At 40.2% G+C, this 16,929-nt stretch overlaps 1 protein-coding gene across 1 annotated transcript; it reads right to left on the bottom strand.

Annotated features, from left to right (window-relative positions):
• Window positions 1-1,531: 1,531 nt before the first annotated feature.
• On the bottom strand, window positions 1,532-16,568 carry FETUB (fetuin B). Its single transcript, XM_005910761.3, has 7 exons — window positions 16,341-16,568; window positions 15,897-16,007; window positions 14,432-14,519; window positions 12,050-12,219; window positions 11,235-11,336; window positions 2,903-2,992; window positions 1,532-1,906 (listed from the first exon to the last, which is right to left on the bottom strand). The coding sequence occupies exons 1-7, from the start codon at window positions 16,566-16,568 to the stop codon at window positions 1,532-1,534; spliced, it is 1,164 nt and encodes a 387-aa protein (XP_005910823.1).
• Window positions 16,569-16,929: the final 361 nt, after the last annotated feature.

A 16,929-nucleotide genomic window follows, 5' to 3' on the forward strand; every position in this document is an offset into this window, starting at 1 on the left:
GGTCACTTTTACACTTTCATTGTGCTCACCACCCTCAATCCTCTGGCTTGACAACATCATTAAGACTCACTTGGAAAAATCCGTAGAGGCCCTCCAACTACCTTGACCAAAAGCATTGCTATTGGCCCCTCTAGATCTCAGATCTGCCCATTTTGGAACTCAAAATTCGCACCCTTTGAGATGGTCACAGGACACCCAATGCACTTGGTTCCTGCTTCTTTTGACCCACAGCTGATAAAGGAGAGATATTCCAATACTGCAAAGGGCTAATTGTTTCTATTAAAAATAACCATGTTCCAGTAAAGCAATCTTTTCATGGTGTGCCCTTAGGAAAAAAAGACCTTAGACATCATACCTTGCAACTGGAGATTTTGTCTGATTTGAAAAGACGTCGCCAGAAGAACTCTCCTTCAACCTTATGGAAAGGCCTCTATCAGGTACTGCTAACCAGCTCTTGTGCCACCAAACTCCAAAGCAAAGACTCTTGGATTAACATGATACATCTAATGAAAGTGCCAAGGTCTTATTGGACCTGCCCGTCACCTGGTGACCTGAGAGAAAAGTTTCCCCAGAACTGAAGCCGATGACCAGGCCTGTTAGAAATTTGTTAACAGAATTTTGATGATATAATGCTTCAGATGATCTCCAATGTCTAGGATCTTGGTAAAATATTAACTTTAGATGCAAGGACCTGAGAGCTCCCTACCCTTTCATGTCATTTAAATGCAACCTAAATAGGTTTGTAATCTTTGTACTTTCCCTCCAATTTGAGACACTACACTCAGGAGAGGTCCTTCCTGACACTGAATGACAAAAAGCCATGGAAGTCAGAAAATCCGACTCTTAATCAATCGTGTTTTCAGAGAAAGATCTTGATCAAAAGGGGAGAAATGTAAAAAAAAATAATAAACCAGAAACCTCAATTAAATAGAGTTGGGAGCCAGGAGGAGGAGCTCTCACATGTGACAACAATACAGCCCAAGAGAAAGAAGAAAGACTTTCCTTTCCTGGCAAGGACTCAGCCAATGAAAAACTATGGAAAACTTTTTGTTTTTGTGGCCCTCCCAACTTCATTTTCCTCTCTATGAAGGCTTTCTCCTTCTCTTGCTGTTTGGGGACTTGGTGTGGCTCTGGACAGTTGCAGATCCCAAATCACAATTCTCTACTGTCCTGTAAATAAATCCATCTTTGCTGGAGAACTATCTTCAGTCTATTTGTTTTAGGCCAACATCAGAATTATGAGGATATTCCTAAGGCCCTACATCAGAGACACTTGGCTAAAAGTAAGAAGTCATAACAAACAGAGAAGCATCTATGCATGCCTTGAGGCCTTGGATGGTTTAGGAAGCGGGTAGCCCAGTGTGCAAAGTCAACAGTTGAGCTTTATTTCAATTTCTGGGCAACATGAGACCAAGAGAGGTCCAAAAAACTTACTTTATTAGCCTGTTTGAACTATTTCTCTGTCCCCTTTTCCCCACCACCTCACATCTCCTGCAGGACAGTACGTCCCCAGGAATCCTCTATATGGTTCTCATGATGGAAGAATAAAAGGGTAGCCCTTCTGAGCTGGTCCTGGACACTCAGCAGAGCGCTGTTCTTTTGAGGGGAAGGGCACGACAACCACCTTCTCCTCCATGGGCTCCTGGAAGAGGAAGGAGACATCCAGGGGTTCTCCTTGGGGATTGGTGGTTAGATCGAGCTGCACAGGGAAGGTCTCAACAGGGTCCTTTTCCTGGGAACCTTCACGCTTCTTATCCCAGTCAGGAAGGTACTGGACAGACCCTTTGGGCACAGCTTTGGTGGGTGAGTTGGTGGGAGCTGTGTTTTGCTGTTGGAGCTCTTCTGTCTTGGAGGGGTTTGCAGGTCTCTGGTTTACAGTAGCGTTTTCACCTCTAGGCGTGGGAGCCTGAAAAGAGAATGCTTTCAAATAAGGGAAAGTCCTCCAAGAAAGTCCCTGATATGCTTGGTACTAGATTATTCTGGCTGGTACCTTTCTGATGGAATTCTCAAAAGAAGATTAGCTAAGTGGGCCTCTGATTAAAGGGAATTCCCTGACATCTAGTGGTTAATACTCTGGGCTTTCACTTGCCATTGGTCAGGGTTCAACTTCTGATTGGGGAACTAAGATTCCATAAGCCATGTGGCCCAAAAAACCAGAACAGATAAGGGCTAGGGGAAACCAAAACCTTTGGAAACTGGACTGTAAGCTTCACAAATTTTGGAGCTGAACAATGACCCAGAGAGGTAAGATGGCTTGTTCAAAGTCCCTAATAAGCTGCCTCCCCACTCCTAGTAGTGGTGGCAGAAGCCACCTTTACTGATTGCTTATTCTGTGCCAGGCCCAGAGCAGTCCCCTTCAATCGGATCCTCTGACCTATGTCTCATGGGGATCTGAAGAAGATAGGTGTTGCAAGCCCATTCTACAGGGGAGGCATCCAGGACTCAGCGAGGTAGGAACTTGTCCATGTCCACACAGCTTGTAGGAGGCAGAACAGGATTGGAACCCAGGTGGCCTGTCTTAGCCACCTCTCATCTATACCAGGCTGCCTCATGGTAAGTGCTTAACAAATACTTGCAAAAAGGGATTCAGTGTCTCCCTGGAAACAACTTCTACCTATGGTTCAGGATAAGACTCTTTGGGACACTGAATTTAATGTCACAGAGGGCTGAGCCATTCAAGCTAAATGGGTCTTACTTATGCTGTAGGGAACATGCTGTAACTAAAAGAAAGTGTAGCAGATCTTCAATCAGCTACCTTGTGGATGTGGCCTTAGAGTATCCTGAATAAAGTGGTGATCATGGATTTTAGGAAAATAAAAGGAGAATGTAGGGTAGAGGCAATTAAATATATATCATCTGCTCTTTTATTCACAGAAAGACAAACAACTCGACTAAAAAATACCTGTGAATTAAAGAAGGAGCAAGTTACGGAGATAATCTTGCCCTGGTTTCCTTGTGGTTCACCCAGAGAACCATGGCAAATACCAACAGGCTAAAGAAAAAGAAAATACAGTGTTATATGTGCACACATGATCATAAGTGGAATCAACTTCATTTTTGCTTAGACACACAGCCAATCAACACTTTTATGCTCCTACCATGTAATAGGTGATGGTGGTGGTCCTGGTGTAGTCACTAAGTTATGTCTGACTCTTGTGACCCCATGGATTGTAGCCTGTCAGGCTTCTTGGTCCATGGGATTTTCCAAGCAAGAATACTGAAGTCGGTTGCCATTTCTTTCTCCACGGGATCTTCCCAGACCAGGGATAGAATCCCTGTCTCCTTCATTGCAGGCAGATTCTTTACAGACTGAGCCACAAGGCTCTGAGCCAATACTTTTGGAGGAAGAAATGGCAGCCCACTTTAATACTCTTGTTGGGATAATCTATGGACAGAGGAGCCTGGCAGGCTACAATCCATGGATCACAAAGAGTCAAACACAACTGAGGACTGAGCACGAGCCAATTCTTTAGATCATCCCTACCAATTAATCACCCAAACTAGGCTAAATTGCCTCCAATGAGATAAACTCAGGATTTCTTGAGGAACAAACTCTATTAGAAAATTCTTTGTATTGAGCAGAAACCTATGTCTATAGGACACACACAGAAATCCGGATCTATCTCTTGGCCACACTTCTATCCTTGCATCAGCTAGAAAACTTGCTTTCATCTCTCATGCAGCAGCCCTTTATGTAGGTTTCCCCTGAGATTTTGCTTCTCAGACAAGACTACTCTCAGCTCCTTAAACTTTATTTAAAAATAAAATGTTTATTTTCTTATTATAAATGTAATAGTTATTTAGAATAGGATAAACAAGAAGAAAATTAAAAGACCTGTAATTACATGAAAGATACCTGTTTCCTACCATGATTTGATTTCTTTTCTTCTGACATTTTTCCCAATGAATACACATTTTTTCTTCTATAAAAATAGAATTATACTGTACATAATATTTTACAACTCTCTTTTGTCATTTAACAATATACATAATGAAAATCCTTTTTATGACACTGCATAGTTTTCCGCAATTTTCTTTATAATGGCTACCTAATATTCCTCTGTGTTATTTAACAAGTTCTCTTTTGTAAGACAGTGGATTAAATCTAAATTTTTATGTTTAAACATTTTCACATATCCTTATGGCAAATTCTTGGAAGATAAATTTTAGAGTCATAGAGCATGTACTTTTTCAAGTGTAAACAGAGGGCCATTGTACAGCAAGAGAAAACTACAACTACAGGTCCAGTAATGTGAACCAGGGATCAAATTGCCAACATCCGCTGGATCATGGAAAAAGCAAGAGAGTTCCAGAAAAAACATCTATTTCTGCTTTATTGACTATGCCAAAGCCTTTGACTGTGTCGATCACAATAAACTGTGGAAAATTCTGAAAGAGATGGGAATACCAGACCACCTGACCTGCCTCTTGAGAAACCTGTATGTAGGTGAGGAAGCAACAGTTAGAACTGAACATGGAACAACAGACTGGTTCCAAATAGGAAAAGGAGTACCTCAAGGCTGTATATTGTCACCCTGTTTATTTAATTTCTATGCAGAGTACATCATGAGAAACGCGGGACTGGAAGAAGCACAAGCTGGAATCAAGATTGCCAGGAGGAATACCAATAACCTCAGATATGCAGATGACATCACCCTTATGGCAGAAAGTGAAGAAGAACTAAAGAGCCTCTTGATGAAGGTGAAAGAGAAGACTGAAAAAGTTGGCTTAAAGCTCAACATTCAGAAAACTAAGATCAAGGCATCTGGTCCCATCACTTCATGGGAAATAGATGGGAAACAGTGGAAACAGTGTCAGACTTTAATTTTGGGGGCTCCAAAATCACTGCAGATGGTGATTGCAGCCATGAAATTAAAAGACACTTACTCCTTGGAAGGAAAGTTAGGACCAACCTAGACAGCATATTATAAAGCAGAGATATTACTTTGCCAACAAAGGTCCGTCTAGTCAAGGTTATGGTTTTTCCACTAGTCATGTATGGATGTGAGAGTTGGACTATAAAGAAAGCTGAGCACCGAAGAATTGATGCTTTTGAACTGTGGTGTTGGAGAAGACTCTTGAGAGTCCCTTGGACTGCAAGGAAATCCAACCAGTCCATCCTAAAGGAGATCAGTCCTGGGTGTTCATTGGAAGGACTGATGCTGAGGCTGAAACTCCAATACTTTGGCCACCTGATGTGAAGAGCTGATTCATTTGGAAAGACCCTGATACTGGGAAAGATTGAGGGCAGGAGGAGAAGGGGAGGACAGAGGATGAGATGGTTGGATGGCATCACCAAATCGATGGACATGAGTTTGGGTGAACTCCGGGAGTTGGTAATGGACAGGGAGGCCTGGCACGCTGTGGTTCATGGGGTCACAAAGAGTCGGACAAAACTGACCGACTGAACTAAACTGAACTGAATGTGAAAAGACTTTAGACTCTTTTCTCTAATCCTCTCTTAATTCTTCTTGAAACTCAGAAGAGCCACAGTTAAATAAAAGATTGCAGGAGGGGTAAAAAGAACAAAAGGACAGGCCTTGACTCCTTCTTCACAGCAGGTCCTAAGCTCTAGGTCAGGCTTGAGCCTCAGAGAGGAAAATGCTTTGAATTGGATATGAGATAGAAGTTTTGATTTAGAATTGACTAAAAGGAAATTTTTAATACCTGAAAGTGAATCTTAATAATCTAAGTGAAATCATTCTTATTACTGAAACTAGTAATAAGAACTAGAAACTAGAAAACTATGTGATCTGCCCAAGATGGTATCGAAAAGTGAGACAGGGAGATTCCACAGAAGATGCTGAAGATGTTTTCCCAATTATTCCTTAATATTCAATTGACTGGTTATAAAAGTCTTAAAAAATTTTTTTTTATTTATTTGGCTTCATAGGGTCTTGGTTGCAGCATGTGAGATCTGGTTCCCTGACCAGGAGTCAAACCGTAACCCTCTGCATCAAGAGCACAGGGTCTCAGCCACTGGACCACCAGCTACTGCTAAGTCACTTCAGTCGTGTCCGACTCTGTGCGACCCCATAGACGGCAGCCCACCTGGCTCCACCGTCCCCGGGACTCTCCAGGCAAGAACACTGGAGTGGGTTGCCATTTCCTTCTCCAATGCATGAAAGTGAAAAGTGAAAGTGAAAGTGAAGTCGCTCAGTCATGTCCGACTCTTAGCGACCCCATGGACCGCAGCCCACCAGGCTCCTCTGTCCATGGGATTTTCCAGGCAAGAGTACTGGAGTGGGGTGCCATTGCCTTCTCCAGACCACATCTCAAAAGCCTTTTATAGAGACCTCTCTGAGACATAGTTCAGATTCAAAGACACAAACAGGTTGAAAGTTAAAAGATGGACAAAGTTTTACAATGCAAGGAGTAATCGAAAAGAGTTGGGAATAACTGTACAAGTATCAGACAAAATTGACTTTAAGACAAAAATTGTTACTAGAGACAAGGAAAAACATTTTATAGTGATAAAAGGCTCAATTTATTAGAAATACACAACTATAAATATATGTGCCCTTCACAACAGATCCCCAAAGTACATAAGCAAAACCTGACAGAATTCAAGGAAGCCATAGGTAATCCAACAATAATAGTTGGAAACCTCACTTTCAGTAATGAATAAAACAAGTATGCAGAACATCAACAAAGAAACAGAAGTCTTGAACAACACTATAAACAAACTAAACCTAACAGCCAACTATAGAATGTTTCACCTAACAATAGCAGAACACATTCTTCTCAAGTGTACATGGAAATTTCTCTAGGATATGCCTTAGGTTAAACGGTAAAACAAGTTTCAGTAGATTTAAAAGAATTGAGATCATACAGAGTAGATTCTCCAACCACAATAGGATGAAATTAGACATGAGTAACAGAAGGAAAGTGAAATTTTCACAAATATGAGGAAATTAAATAACTCTCCTAAGTAACCATTTGGTTAAAAAAGAATCACAAGGAAAATTAGAAAATATTTTGAGATGGATGGGAACAAAAATAACGTGAATAACTTGTGAGAATCGATTCAATCATTGCTTAGAAGGAAATTTGTAGATGCAAATGCTTATGTTAAAAGAGAATAAAGATTGTAAATCAATAACCTAAGCTTCTACTTTAAAAAGCCAGAAAAAAGAAGAGTAAACTAAGCCCAAAGCAAACAAAAAGAAGGTTATAATAAAGATAGAGAGGAAATATATAAACTGGAATCTAAAAAAGTAAAAGAAAAAAATAAATGAGACTGAAAATTGATTTTTCGGGGGGAAAAATTAATAAAATTAACAAAGTTTTAGATAGACAAAAAAAAAAAAAAGACTCAAACTACTGAAATTGAAATTAAATAGGGTACAACACCTCTAATATTTCAGAAATAAAAATGAAGTACTGTAAACAATTGTACGCTGTCTAATTAGATAAGTTAGATGAAATGGATAAATTCCTAGGAAGATATGAACTACCAAAACTTGCTCAAGAAGAAATATAAAATCTGAATAGATTTATAGCAAGTAGAGAAATTGAATTATTAATCAAATAAACTTCCCACAAAGAAAAGCCCAGGCCCAGATGGCTTCACTGGTGAATTCTACCAAATATTTAAAGAAGAATAAACACCAATCTTTCACAAATTCTTCCAAAATAAAATAGAAGAGGGAAAATTTCCCAACTCATTTTATGAAGCCAATGTTACACTTATATGAAGATCAGGCAGAGACAACACGGAATAACTACAGGCCAATGTCTCTTATAAATATAAATTTAAAATCTTAAAAAACTGGCAAACTGCATTCAGAAACATATAGAGGGATTAAACATCATGATCAACTGTGACTTATTCCCAAAGCACAAGGTTGTTTTAATGTACAAAAATCATTGGTATATACAATACTAATAGATTAAAGGAGAAAAAAAAAACAAACGATTATCTCACTAACACAGAAAAAATATTTGGCAAACTCTAGCACTGTTTTTCACGGAGAAGGCAACGGTACCCCACTCTAGTCCTCTTGCCTGGAAAATCCCATGGACGGAGGAGTCTGGTAGGCTGCAGTCCATGGGGTCGCTAGGAGTCGGACACGACTGAGAGACTTCACTTTTCACTTTCATGCATTGGAGAAGGAAATGGCAACCCACTCCAGTGTTTTTGCCTGGAGAATCCCAGGGACAGGGGAGTCTGGTGGGCTGCCGTCTATGGGGTCGCACAGAGTTGCACAAGACTGAAGCAACTTAGCAGCAGCAGCAGCAGCACTGTTTTTCAATAAAAACATTCAACAAAACTAGGACTAGAAGGGAACTTTCTCAACTTGATAAAAAGCAGCTATAAAAAGCCTACAGTTACCATCATATTCAATAATGAAATGCTGGATGCTTTCTTCCTAAAATCAGGAATAAGATAAGGTTGTTTGCTCTTCCCACCTCTATTTAACATTGTACTGGAAGTTCTAGTCAGGAAAGTTAGGTAAGAATTAAAAGTCATTCAGATTGGAATGGAAGAAGTAAAACTATATCTCTTTGTAGAAGACATGATCTTGTATACAGAAAATCCTAAGGACTCTACTAAAAAACTGTTAGAAATAATAAACGAGTTCAGCAAGGTTACAGGATACAAAGTGAAAATATAAAAACCAACTATATTTCTATATATTTGCAATGAATAATCCAAAAAATAAAATGGAAAAGTCAAATACATTATATCATCATCAAAGAGAATAAAATACTTAGCTATACAAAAAAGTGAAAGTTTTGTACACTGAAGACTACAAAATATTGTTTAAAGAAATTATATAAGTCCTAAACAGATGGAAAGACTTCCCATATTTATGGACTGGAAAAATTAGTATTTTTAAGAGGATAGTCCTTTCTACATTTGGTCTAGAGATTCAATGAAATCCCTATCAAATTTTCTGCTTTTTAAAGATAGAAACTGACAAGCTGATTCTGAAGTTGACATATTATGAAAATGCAAGGGATTCAGAATACTCAAAGCAATATTGAATAAGAAAACAAAATAGGAGGGCTTACACTTCCCAATTCAAAATTTACTACAAAACTACACTACTGGAGATAGTGTGGTACTGGTATAAGAATAGATGTGCAGATCAATGGAATAAAATAGAGGGTACAAAAGTAAGCCCTTACATTAATAGTCAATAGGTCTTTAGAATGCATGTCAATACAATTAAATGGGGGAAACAATAGTAATAGTCTTTTCAATAAACAGTGCTGGGACAACTGGATATTCACAAGCAGAAGAATGAAGTTGAACCTCCTAACTCATACCGTATACAAAAATTACCTCAAAAATGGGTCGGAGACCTAAAGCTAAAACTATAAAACTCTTAGAGGATTACATAGGAGTAAATCTTAGTGATCTTAGATTAGACAATGGATTCTTAGATATGATACAGAAAGCACATTCAACAAAAGAAAAAAAAAACAGGATTTCATTAAAGTTAAAAACTTTTGTACTTCAAAGAAATCATCAAGAATAGAAATGAATAGAAAAATCAGATAATGGGAGAAAATATTTGAAAGTCATATATCTGATAAAGGAATCATATTCAGAATATATAAAGAATTCTTACAATTCAACAATAAAAAGACAAATAATCCAATATTTAAATGACAGAGGATTTGAATAGATGTGTCTCCAAAGTATACATACAAATGGCCCAAAAGCATATTAAAAGATACTCAATATCATTAGCCATTAGGAAAATTCAAATATAACCAAAATGAGAGACTACTTCATACTCAGTAAGATATCTATAATAAGAAAGACAGATAATAGTAATGCATGCATGCGTGCTAAGTCATTTTAGTCATGTCTGACTCTTTGCAACCCTATGGACTGTAGCCTGCCAGGCTCCTCTGTCCATGGGATTCTCCAGGCAAGAATACTGGAGTGGGTTGCCGTGCCCTCCTCCAGGGGATCTTCCTGACCCAAGGATCAAACCCACTTCTCTTACGTCTCCTGCATTGGCAGGTGGGTTCTTTACCACTAGCACCACCTGGGAAGCCCAGGTAATAATAGGCATTGACAAAAACATGGAGAAATTGAAACCCTCACACATTGCTGATGAGATCGTTAAACTGGTGTAGTCACTTTGGAAAAGTTTGCTGTTAGTCAAAAGGTTAAACATAGAATTCTCACGCGTGTGTGCTTAGTTGCTTAGTCACATCTGACCCTTTGCAACCCTGTGGACTGTAGCCCACCAGGCTCCTCTGTCCAAGGAGTTCTCCAGGCAAGAATACTGGAGTGGGTAGCCATTCCCTTCTCCAGGGGATCTTCCAGACCCAGGGACCAAACAGGGGTCTCCTGATTTGCAGACAGATTCTTTACCATCTGAGCCTCCAGGGAAGCCTAGAATTCTCATGACCCAGCAATCCCACTCCGAGGTGTATACCCAAAAGAAACGAAAACATATGTATACATAATAACTTACATACAGGGAATTCCCTGGAAGTCCAGCAGTTAGGACTCAGTGCTTTCACTGCCATGAGCCTGGGTCAACTGTTGGTTGGAGAACTGAGATCCTCTGAGTGATGTAAGGGGAATGACTGTTAATGGATGTGGAATTTCTTTGAAGGTTGATGAAAATATTCTAAAATTAGATAGTAGTGATGATGGTTCAACTCTTTGAATAGACTAAAAAGCACTGAATTGTACACCTTAAAAGGGTGAATTTTATGGTATGTGAATTATATCTTAATAAAACTTTTATTATAGCTAAGTGAATAATGGGGGGAAACAGCTTGCATTTTGCCTAATTGTGCTATAATCCACTGTGCCAATTGACATTCCTACCAGGTGTGCCTTAGATGGTTTCAAGGTGGCACATTTGCCATCTTGGCTGCTTTCTTTGAAATAAGTCCTGTTTGATTTCGTCCTTCTTAGTAAAGAGTGGTCCAAGAAATGGAACATCATGACGTATTCCAAATGTAACTGGTTTTGTTCAGATAAAAGCAGGGCCACTACCAACCACTGAGGGATTTGTCTATATTTTATAGCCTTCTGTGATCATTTTTTGCCAAGGCACCACATTGCTGATGAAAACTGCATTTATGATCAAATGTTATTGCATCTGGGCCATCTTTAACTAGTCAGTTGCTCCTTAAGGTGAATGAAAGTGTCTTGTGCATTACAACACTTCACATGTCATTTTACACATTATGAATACACACAGATGATCTGTGAGCACAAATCTTGAGTTATGAAAACACTCGGCAATGCTCACCACAGAGCCAGGGGACTCCAGTGCACAGCTGCTACCCTCCGACTTGACACATGGTGATTCTTTGATCAAATATTCCACAAAGTAGGCAGGGCCAAACACCCACTAGTATGAAACAAGAGGTGAGAAATAAAAATCAAACCTTCCCAAGTGGTGCCATGACTCAGCTTTGACAACATTAGATTTACAGAAACCACACATCCCCAGAGTCACTGTCAACAAAGGCCGCTTTTTGTCCCTGTGATCCCCACCATGACCAAACCTTGTATTATGATTTTGTTATTTAGAAAACGTAACTTTTTCCATACCTTTCTTCCCTTCTTAAGGATTTAAATGGGCTCAAAAACCTTCCCTTGGGTGAGCTTATTTTTCCCCATGTAAATTTGTTTTTAAATTAACTTTTCTCCATATGATAGATACCAACACAATCCATATACAAATGAGCATTTCCTCTAACCCATAAAACTCAACATACACTCCTGTATTTAAAACACAGAATAGAAGTTTACTTGTTAAGTGGTCTGTGGTCAACCAGATGTGGGACTGTGGTAATAAACAGTGAACCTAAGTAGAATAACCCAAGGAGACCATGAGTCCATTTCCCTTCTTGCCTTCAGGGCAATGAAATGAAATCAAATCACACAATTCTAGTGGAAATCCCACAGACAAACTCAGAAACTAGACACAATTGAATGTGCATCAAGGTTACCAAGGTAGGAAATGAGGAAAAGGCTCTTAGGTTCTAATCGAAGGGAGTGCCTTGATAACCATGGCAAGAATTATGAGACATGTTGTTGTAGCTGACATTTCAGACTCACCTGACTAGAAGTCTTGGTGATTTTGACGAGAGAATACTGCTTTGAGGGGCTCTCACTGTTGTATTTTGCAAGAGACTCAGTAGCAGTTTCCATGAACCTGGGGTTTGACAAATCATAGGGGCTGGTGCTGGGGCAGTCAGGGCATGTCATGATAATCGCGCTTTGAGAAACTGTAAATGCCAAAGAGAGCAAGTTTAAAATTAAACTCCTTAATGATGCATAATTCTGTAAATCACGTGATCACAACAGAGGTGGAGATCAAAAGGAGAGAAGATAACACCGCGCACTGTCAAGGACGGAGCGGGAAAGCATTATTTAGAAATTTAGCTTTCTGCAGAGTGTTCTACAAGGAGCGTGTATTACTTTCATGATTTAAAAAGAAACAAAGCAATATTTTTTTTCACCTTACACAAATCTTTTTACCCTAGAAATTTGGTTTAAAAACACATAATATAGTACAGTTGACCCTTGAACAACATGAAGGTTGGGGTGCTGACCCTCCACATAGTCAAAAATCCCAGTTCAACTTTGTTTTGAGCCCTCTGTATCCATGGTTCTGTACCCACAGATTCAACCAACCAAGTATAGTGTAGCATTATAGCATGTATTTGATGAAAAAAAAAAATCCATGTATGAGTGGACCCTGATAGTTCAAACACATGTTGTTCAAGGGTCAACTTATATTGGTATAAAAACATTTTCCCAATTAGCTCACTATCTTCCAGCATCACTGCCTCTGTAAAGAGAATGAGTTGGGATTTCATTACTGTCATGTTCTATTTACCTTTTAGTCACCAGCACCAAAAATAATGTCTGACACATGGATGGTGCTTAGTAAGTGCCTGCTGGATGAATGAGTGAGTGAATGACATATGGAAGGCGGAAACACACCCTCTTTGGTTAAACAATGTATGTGAGCTGGAAAACAGAAGTTGATCCAATCACTGTATGACTGAATAGGTTAATCACACTAATGATACAGCTAGAATGTCTGACTGGGAGGGGCTGTGGGTGGCATAACTAGTGTAAAAGTCACACTAGGAAGCTTGTCTAGCAGTTGTTCTAACAAAGCAAACACATTGCTTTGATCAACTGTGGTTTTATTTGGATGTATTTGGGCATATTGTGGGGGAGTGACATCCATAGCTTGTCACTCCCAGGCACGAGGCATTGCCTGACCTCCCATACCTCTGGTACCTAGGACTTCCATTTCAGACTTGATCTGTTTTATTAGTTGTCCTCGAATTTATTTTAGGTGAGTCTCATCTTCACAACCAGGAAGATTTAGCTCTGTTGCCTTGTCCTTCAAAGGAACCAATAGTATTGTTGTCACCTAGACCTTGTTAGAAATGCAGAATCTCAGGCTCTACCCCAGATCTACAGGAATCAGAATCTGCACTTGAATGAGATCCCTCAAGGGAGTCACATGCACTTAATAGTTTGATGAGTAGCCATCCTATTTTCCTGTGCTGTGGATGCTAACTTTTCAGGACCCAGAATGAATGTATGTATTTGTTCATTTATTCAATGATATTATAGACTCCTTACCCTTGATAGGTGGAGGAGGAAATGGTAACCCACTCCAGTATTCTAGCCTGGGAAATTCCATGGACAGAGGATCCTGGCAAGTTATAGTCCATGGAGTCGCTGAGTCTGACACGACTGAACCCGCACACACATACACACATCCACTTGATAGGAAGTGGGGGAGAGTTGTAGCAGAGAGGAAGAAGGGATAAAATGTTCTATAAGATGTAAGACAGAGGACCCCAAATCCAGGCAGCGCATGGTCTGTGCTCCATGAGTGGTTAGGCTAAAGTTGTATAGGGATGTAGAACAGGAAAGCACTATTTCTTGTTTGTTTCTGTTCTGTTTTGTTTTCTTGAATAGAAAACACGGTGGAAGAAGCAGCCTTGGCAATGATCTTTAAAGAATTAGGAGTTCCAAGGGCAGAGGTTATCCGTGGAGGGTATCCTCAGCAGAGGGAGAAGCACAAACCAGATGCAGAGATTGGAGAATGTGACGTGTATTCAGAAAACAGTGAGTCATCTGGTTGAATGGAGTGCAGAATCGGTACAGTCAGTGAAATAAGGCACAGGTAGCTAGAAAGGAAGCCTGGGGACCAGTCATGGAGATTGTGCCATTTACATCTGACTGAAAATTTAGGATTTGATGTAAGACACAATGTAGAGCTTTTGCAGGTTATTTAGAAAGATTAATTGTGGGACGAGGAGCAGTGCAAGTGCTGGGTATACAAAGAACCTGGCTTTGGGATGAATAAGAAGTGAGGATGGAAGAAACCCTATACAGTACAGCATAGTAGAGTTAAATGCTCTTTTTTCATCTGTTATTAAAATGAAAAAAATGAAAGTGATCTCTTACCTGGGCGAAGAGTACAATTATAAGCAGGTAAATAGAAAATTCTTTTTTCCTTATTAATGTAAAATATTGCTTTGCATTGGCCATAAACCTAGAACCAACAAATGCACTTCATGACACAGTGGAATGAACTAAGACTTTAAAAAATACCCCTGAAATGAAACTGGACGTTTCATTTTTAAGGAACAAGAAACTCAAGGTCAATTTTCATAGTTTTTGGATGGAGTAAACTGCCAGCTGATCATTAAACAATTTAACCTTCACCTGAGACACAGCTTGACTTCTTCCCAGCCTCCTTCCTGCTTAGATGTGACTGGGTGTAAATGAGCTCTAACCACAGCCAAGTGAGCAGAAGGGATGTATAACCACTTTTAGGTCTAGCCTGTAAAGCCCCGCCACACGCTATCTGCCCTCTATGCTCTTTCTCTTTCCACTGCTTGATGCAGATGAGCATGGTGACCACTGAAGCCACGAGGTGAAGGCTACAGAGTCTAGGGGGCCACAACATGGAAGTATCCAGTCTCCAAATCACTCCTGGAGGAAAGCCCCTTCCTCATCAAGGATTTCTATTTTAAACTTTACATGAATGGGAAACCAAGTTCTATCATTTTGCAATTGGTATATCCTTTTGGTGTATGTGTTATAGCAGCTAGTGATACGCACATATATTTTGTCTATTAAGCTAGTGCCTAACAAACATAATTCACAACAGGGTATATAGACTGTTTTGCTTTCCCAAACCAGGTAGGTGCAGTTTGACAAGTTTGGTTAAATGACTAGAAAAAGACATCTTTGCCAAACTCTTCACTTCTAGATACTTATATCACACTTCTAGATACTTACATCACACTTATATCACTTATAAAGTTTCATATAAATTAATGAAAATAATCTCAGGATAGTTGAAAACCAAATGAAAACTGATGATGCTCTTTTCAAGCCTCTTCAATGGTCCTCTTTAAAAGGATCAGTTCTGACTCCCTTTAGGTTCTGTGATACTACGAAATCCTTCCAAAGCACCTCTGAGAGCACTCATACCACAGCCCTCCCTCTCCCCAGCCTCAAATCTCATATAAGTGTTCTTGAAAACAAAATAAAGAAAATGAAAATTGAATTCCAAAGCTCCCCTGCCATTGCTTCTACAGTTTTCCTTAAAATACATCCAGAGCACTAAACCTCAGATCTTTGCCCCTCAATTTAAGCCTAGCTCAGAGCCTACAGGAAGGTTTTAGAGGCAGAAAACAGTTTGGGGGCAACATTTCAACTCTGGGGTCATGACCCCAGTGGGAGTGTCAGAAACCCCCTCTGATTAAATTATTTTTTCTATCAAATTGAAATAACCACATAGGCACCCTGCCCCAGAGATTATAAAGAGGGACATTTAAAGATGGCACATGTTGAATAATCTTCATCTTGTAGACAGAGGACACCTAGTTTCCCCCCTCAAGCTCCTGGGGAAAGTACTCACCGATTCATGAAAGATCCTCACTTCACAGTTCTTCCATGATGTCCTGCTGAGCACATGGCAGCCAGTCTCTAACACATCCAGTGTGAAATAGAACAGAGATCCCAGACCAGCCTGTGCAAGGGGGAAGAGAAATGCACAGCTCACATGAAGCAGAAACCTCTAACGACCAGCCAAGAAACTTTCTGTTTTATGGCAAAGCCAAAGGCTCTGATGTTTGTGAAGTGTTCCTATAAATGATGGGACACAAGTTTCAGAGTGGATACCATTAGCACTTGTTTCTAATACTACTAAGAGGCAGTAGCACCCTAGCAGAGGAGAGCAGCATGTACTCAGCAGGGTTTCTGACTCAGAAAGCACCAGCCAACAGGTGCCTCTGGGTTCCCTTGCCCTGGCCAGCCTCCCCAGCTGGTGCAAACACCTGCCCCGGCGGGGACCACCACTTACCTCCTGTCTGTGTTCACGGGCATCGCTCACTCGGTTGAGGCTCAGCACGTAACCGTCCTTGCGGTCCCTGTTGATGTCCTGCAGGATGTCATTTGCGATATCCAGCACATAGGAGCTGTTGCAGTCAAGGGAGAGGAGAGACGAGGGCCTGGCGGCTGGCTGGGGTGGAGATGTAGCCCCGCAGCCCATGGCCAGGGTGCAGAGCACCAGGAGTAGGAGCACATTCATCCTATGGTGAGAAGGGGTGAGTGTGCGGAGCTGCAGGAATGAGGCTGTTTATAGGATCTTGAGGCCAACTTGTGCAGCTTTGTAATCGCAATCTAAACCAGTGATCCGGATATGAAGCACAGTGTCTTATTTTATCTCTGAAATTCCAAACGTAGATTTCGCTGAGTCAGTACTTTGGTTGGGATTTGCCACTATCTATAACCTTAGACCCCAGAGTAATCTCACATTCATGTGTACATATAAACAGATTGAAGTTTCCTGTTACCCAAGAAATCAATACAAACACTTGGGTCAAGGCTCCTGGGAGACCGTTATTGAATTCTGATTTGTGTTCAGGGCTCTAGCTGAGTCAGAATAGGAA

This window comes from Bos mutus, chromosome 1, assembly GCF_027580195.1.
Source record: "Bos mutus isolate GX-2022 chromosome 1, NWIPB_WYAK_1.1, whole genome shotgun sequence".
Classification (NCBI taxonomy): Eukaryota; Metazoa; Chordata; class Mammalia; order Artiodactyla; family Bovidae; genus Bos; species Bos mutus.

Excerpts from the sequence above, each read along its gene's own strand:
- FETUB (XM_005910761.3), bottom strand. The coding sequence starts at position 16,568 with ATGAATGTGCTCCTACTCCTGGTGCTCTGCACCCTGGCCATGGGCTGC. Across the intron at positions 16,008-16,340 it reads CCCGTGAACACAGACAGGAG|GCTGGTCTGGGATCTCTGTT; the intron begins GTAAGTGGTGGT and ends CCCCTTGCACAG. Across the intron at positions 2,993-11,234 it reads TGGAGTCCCCTGGCTCTGTG|CCTGTTGGTATTTGCCATGG; the intron begins GTGAGCATTGCC and ends CTTTTTCTTTAG.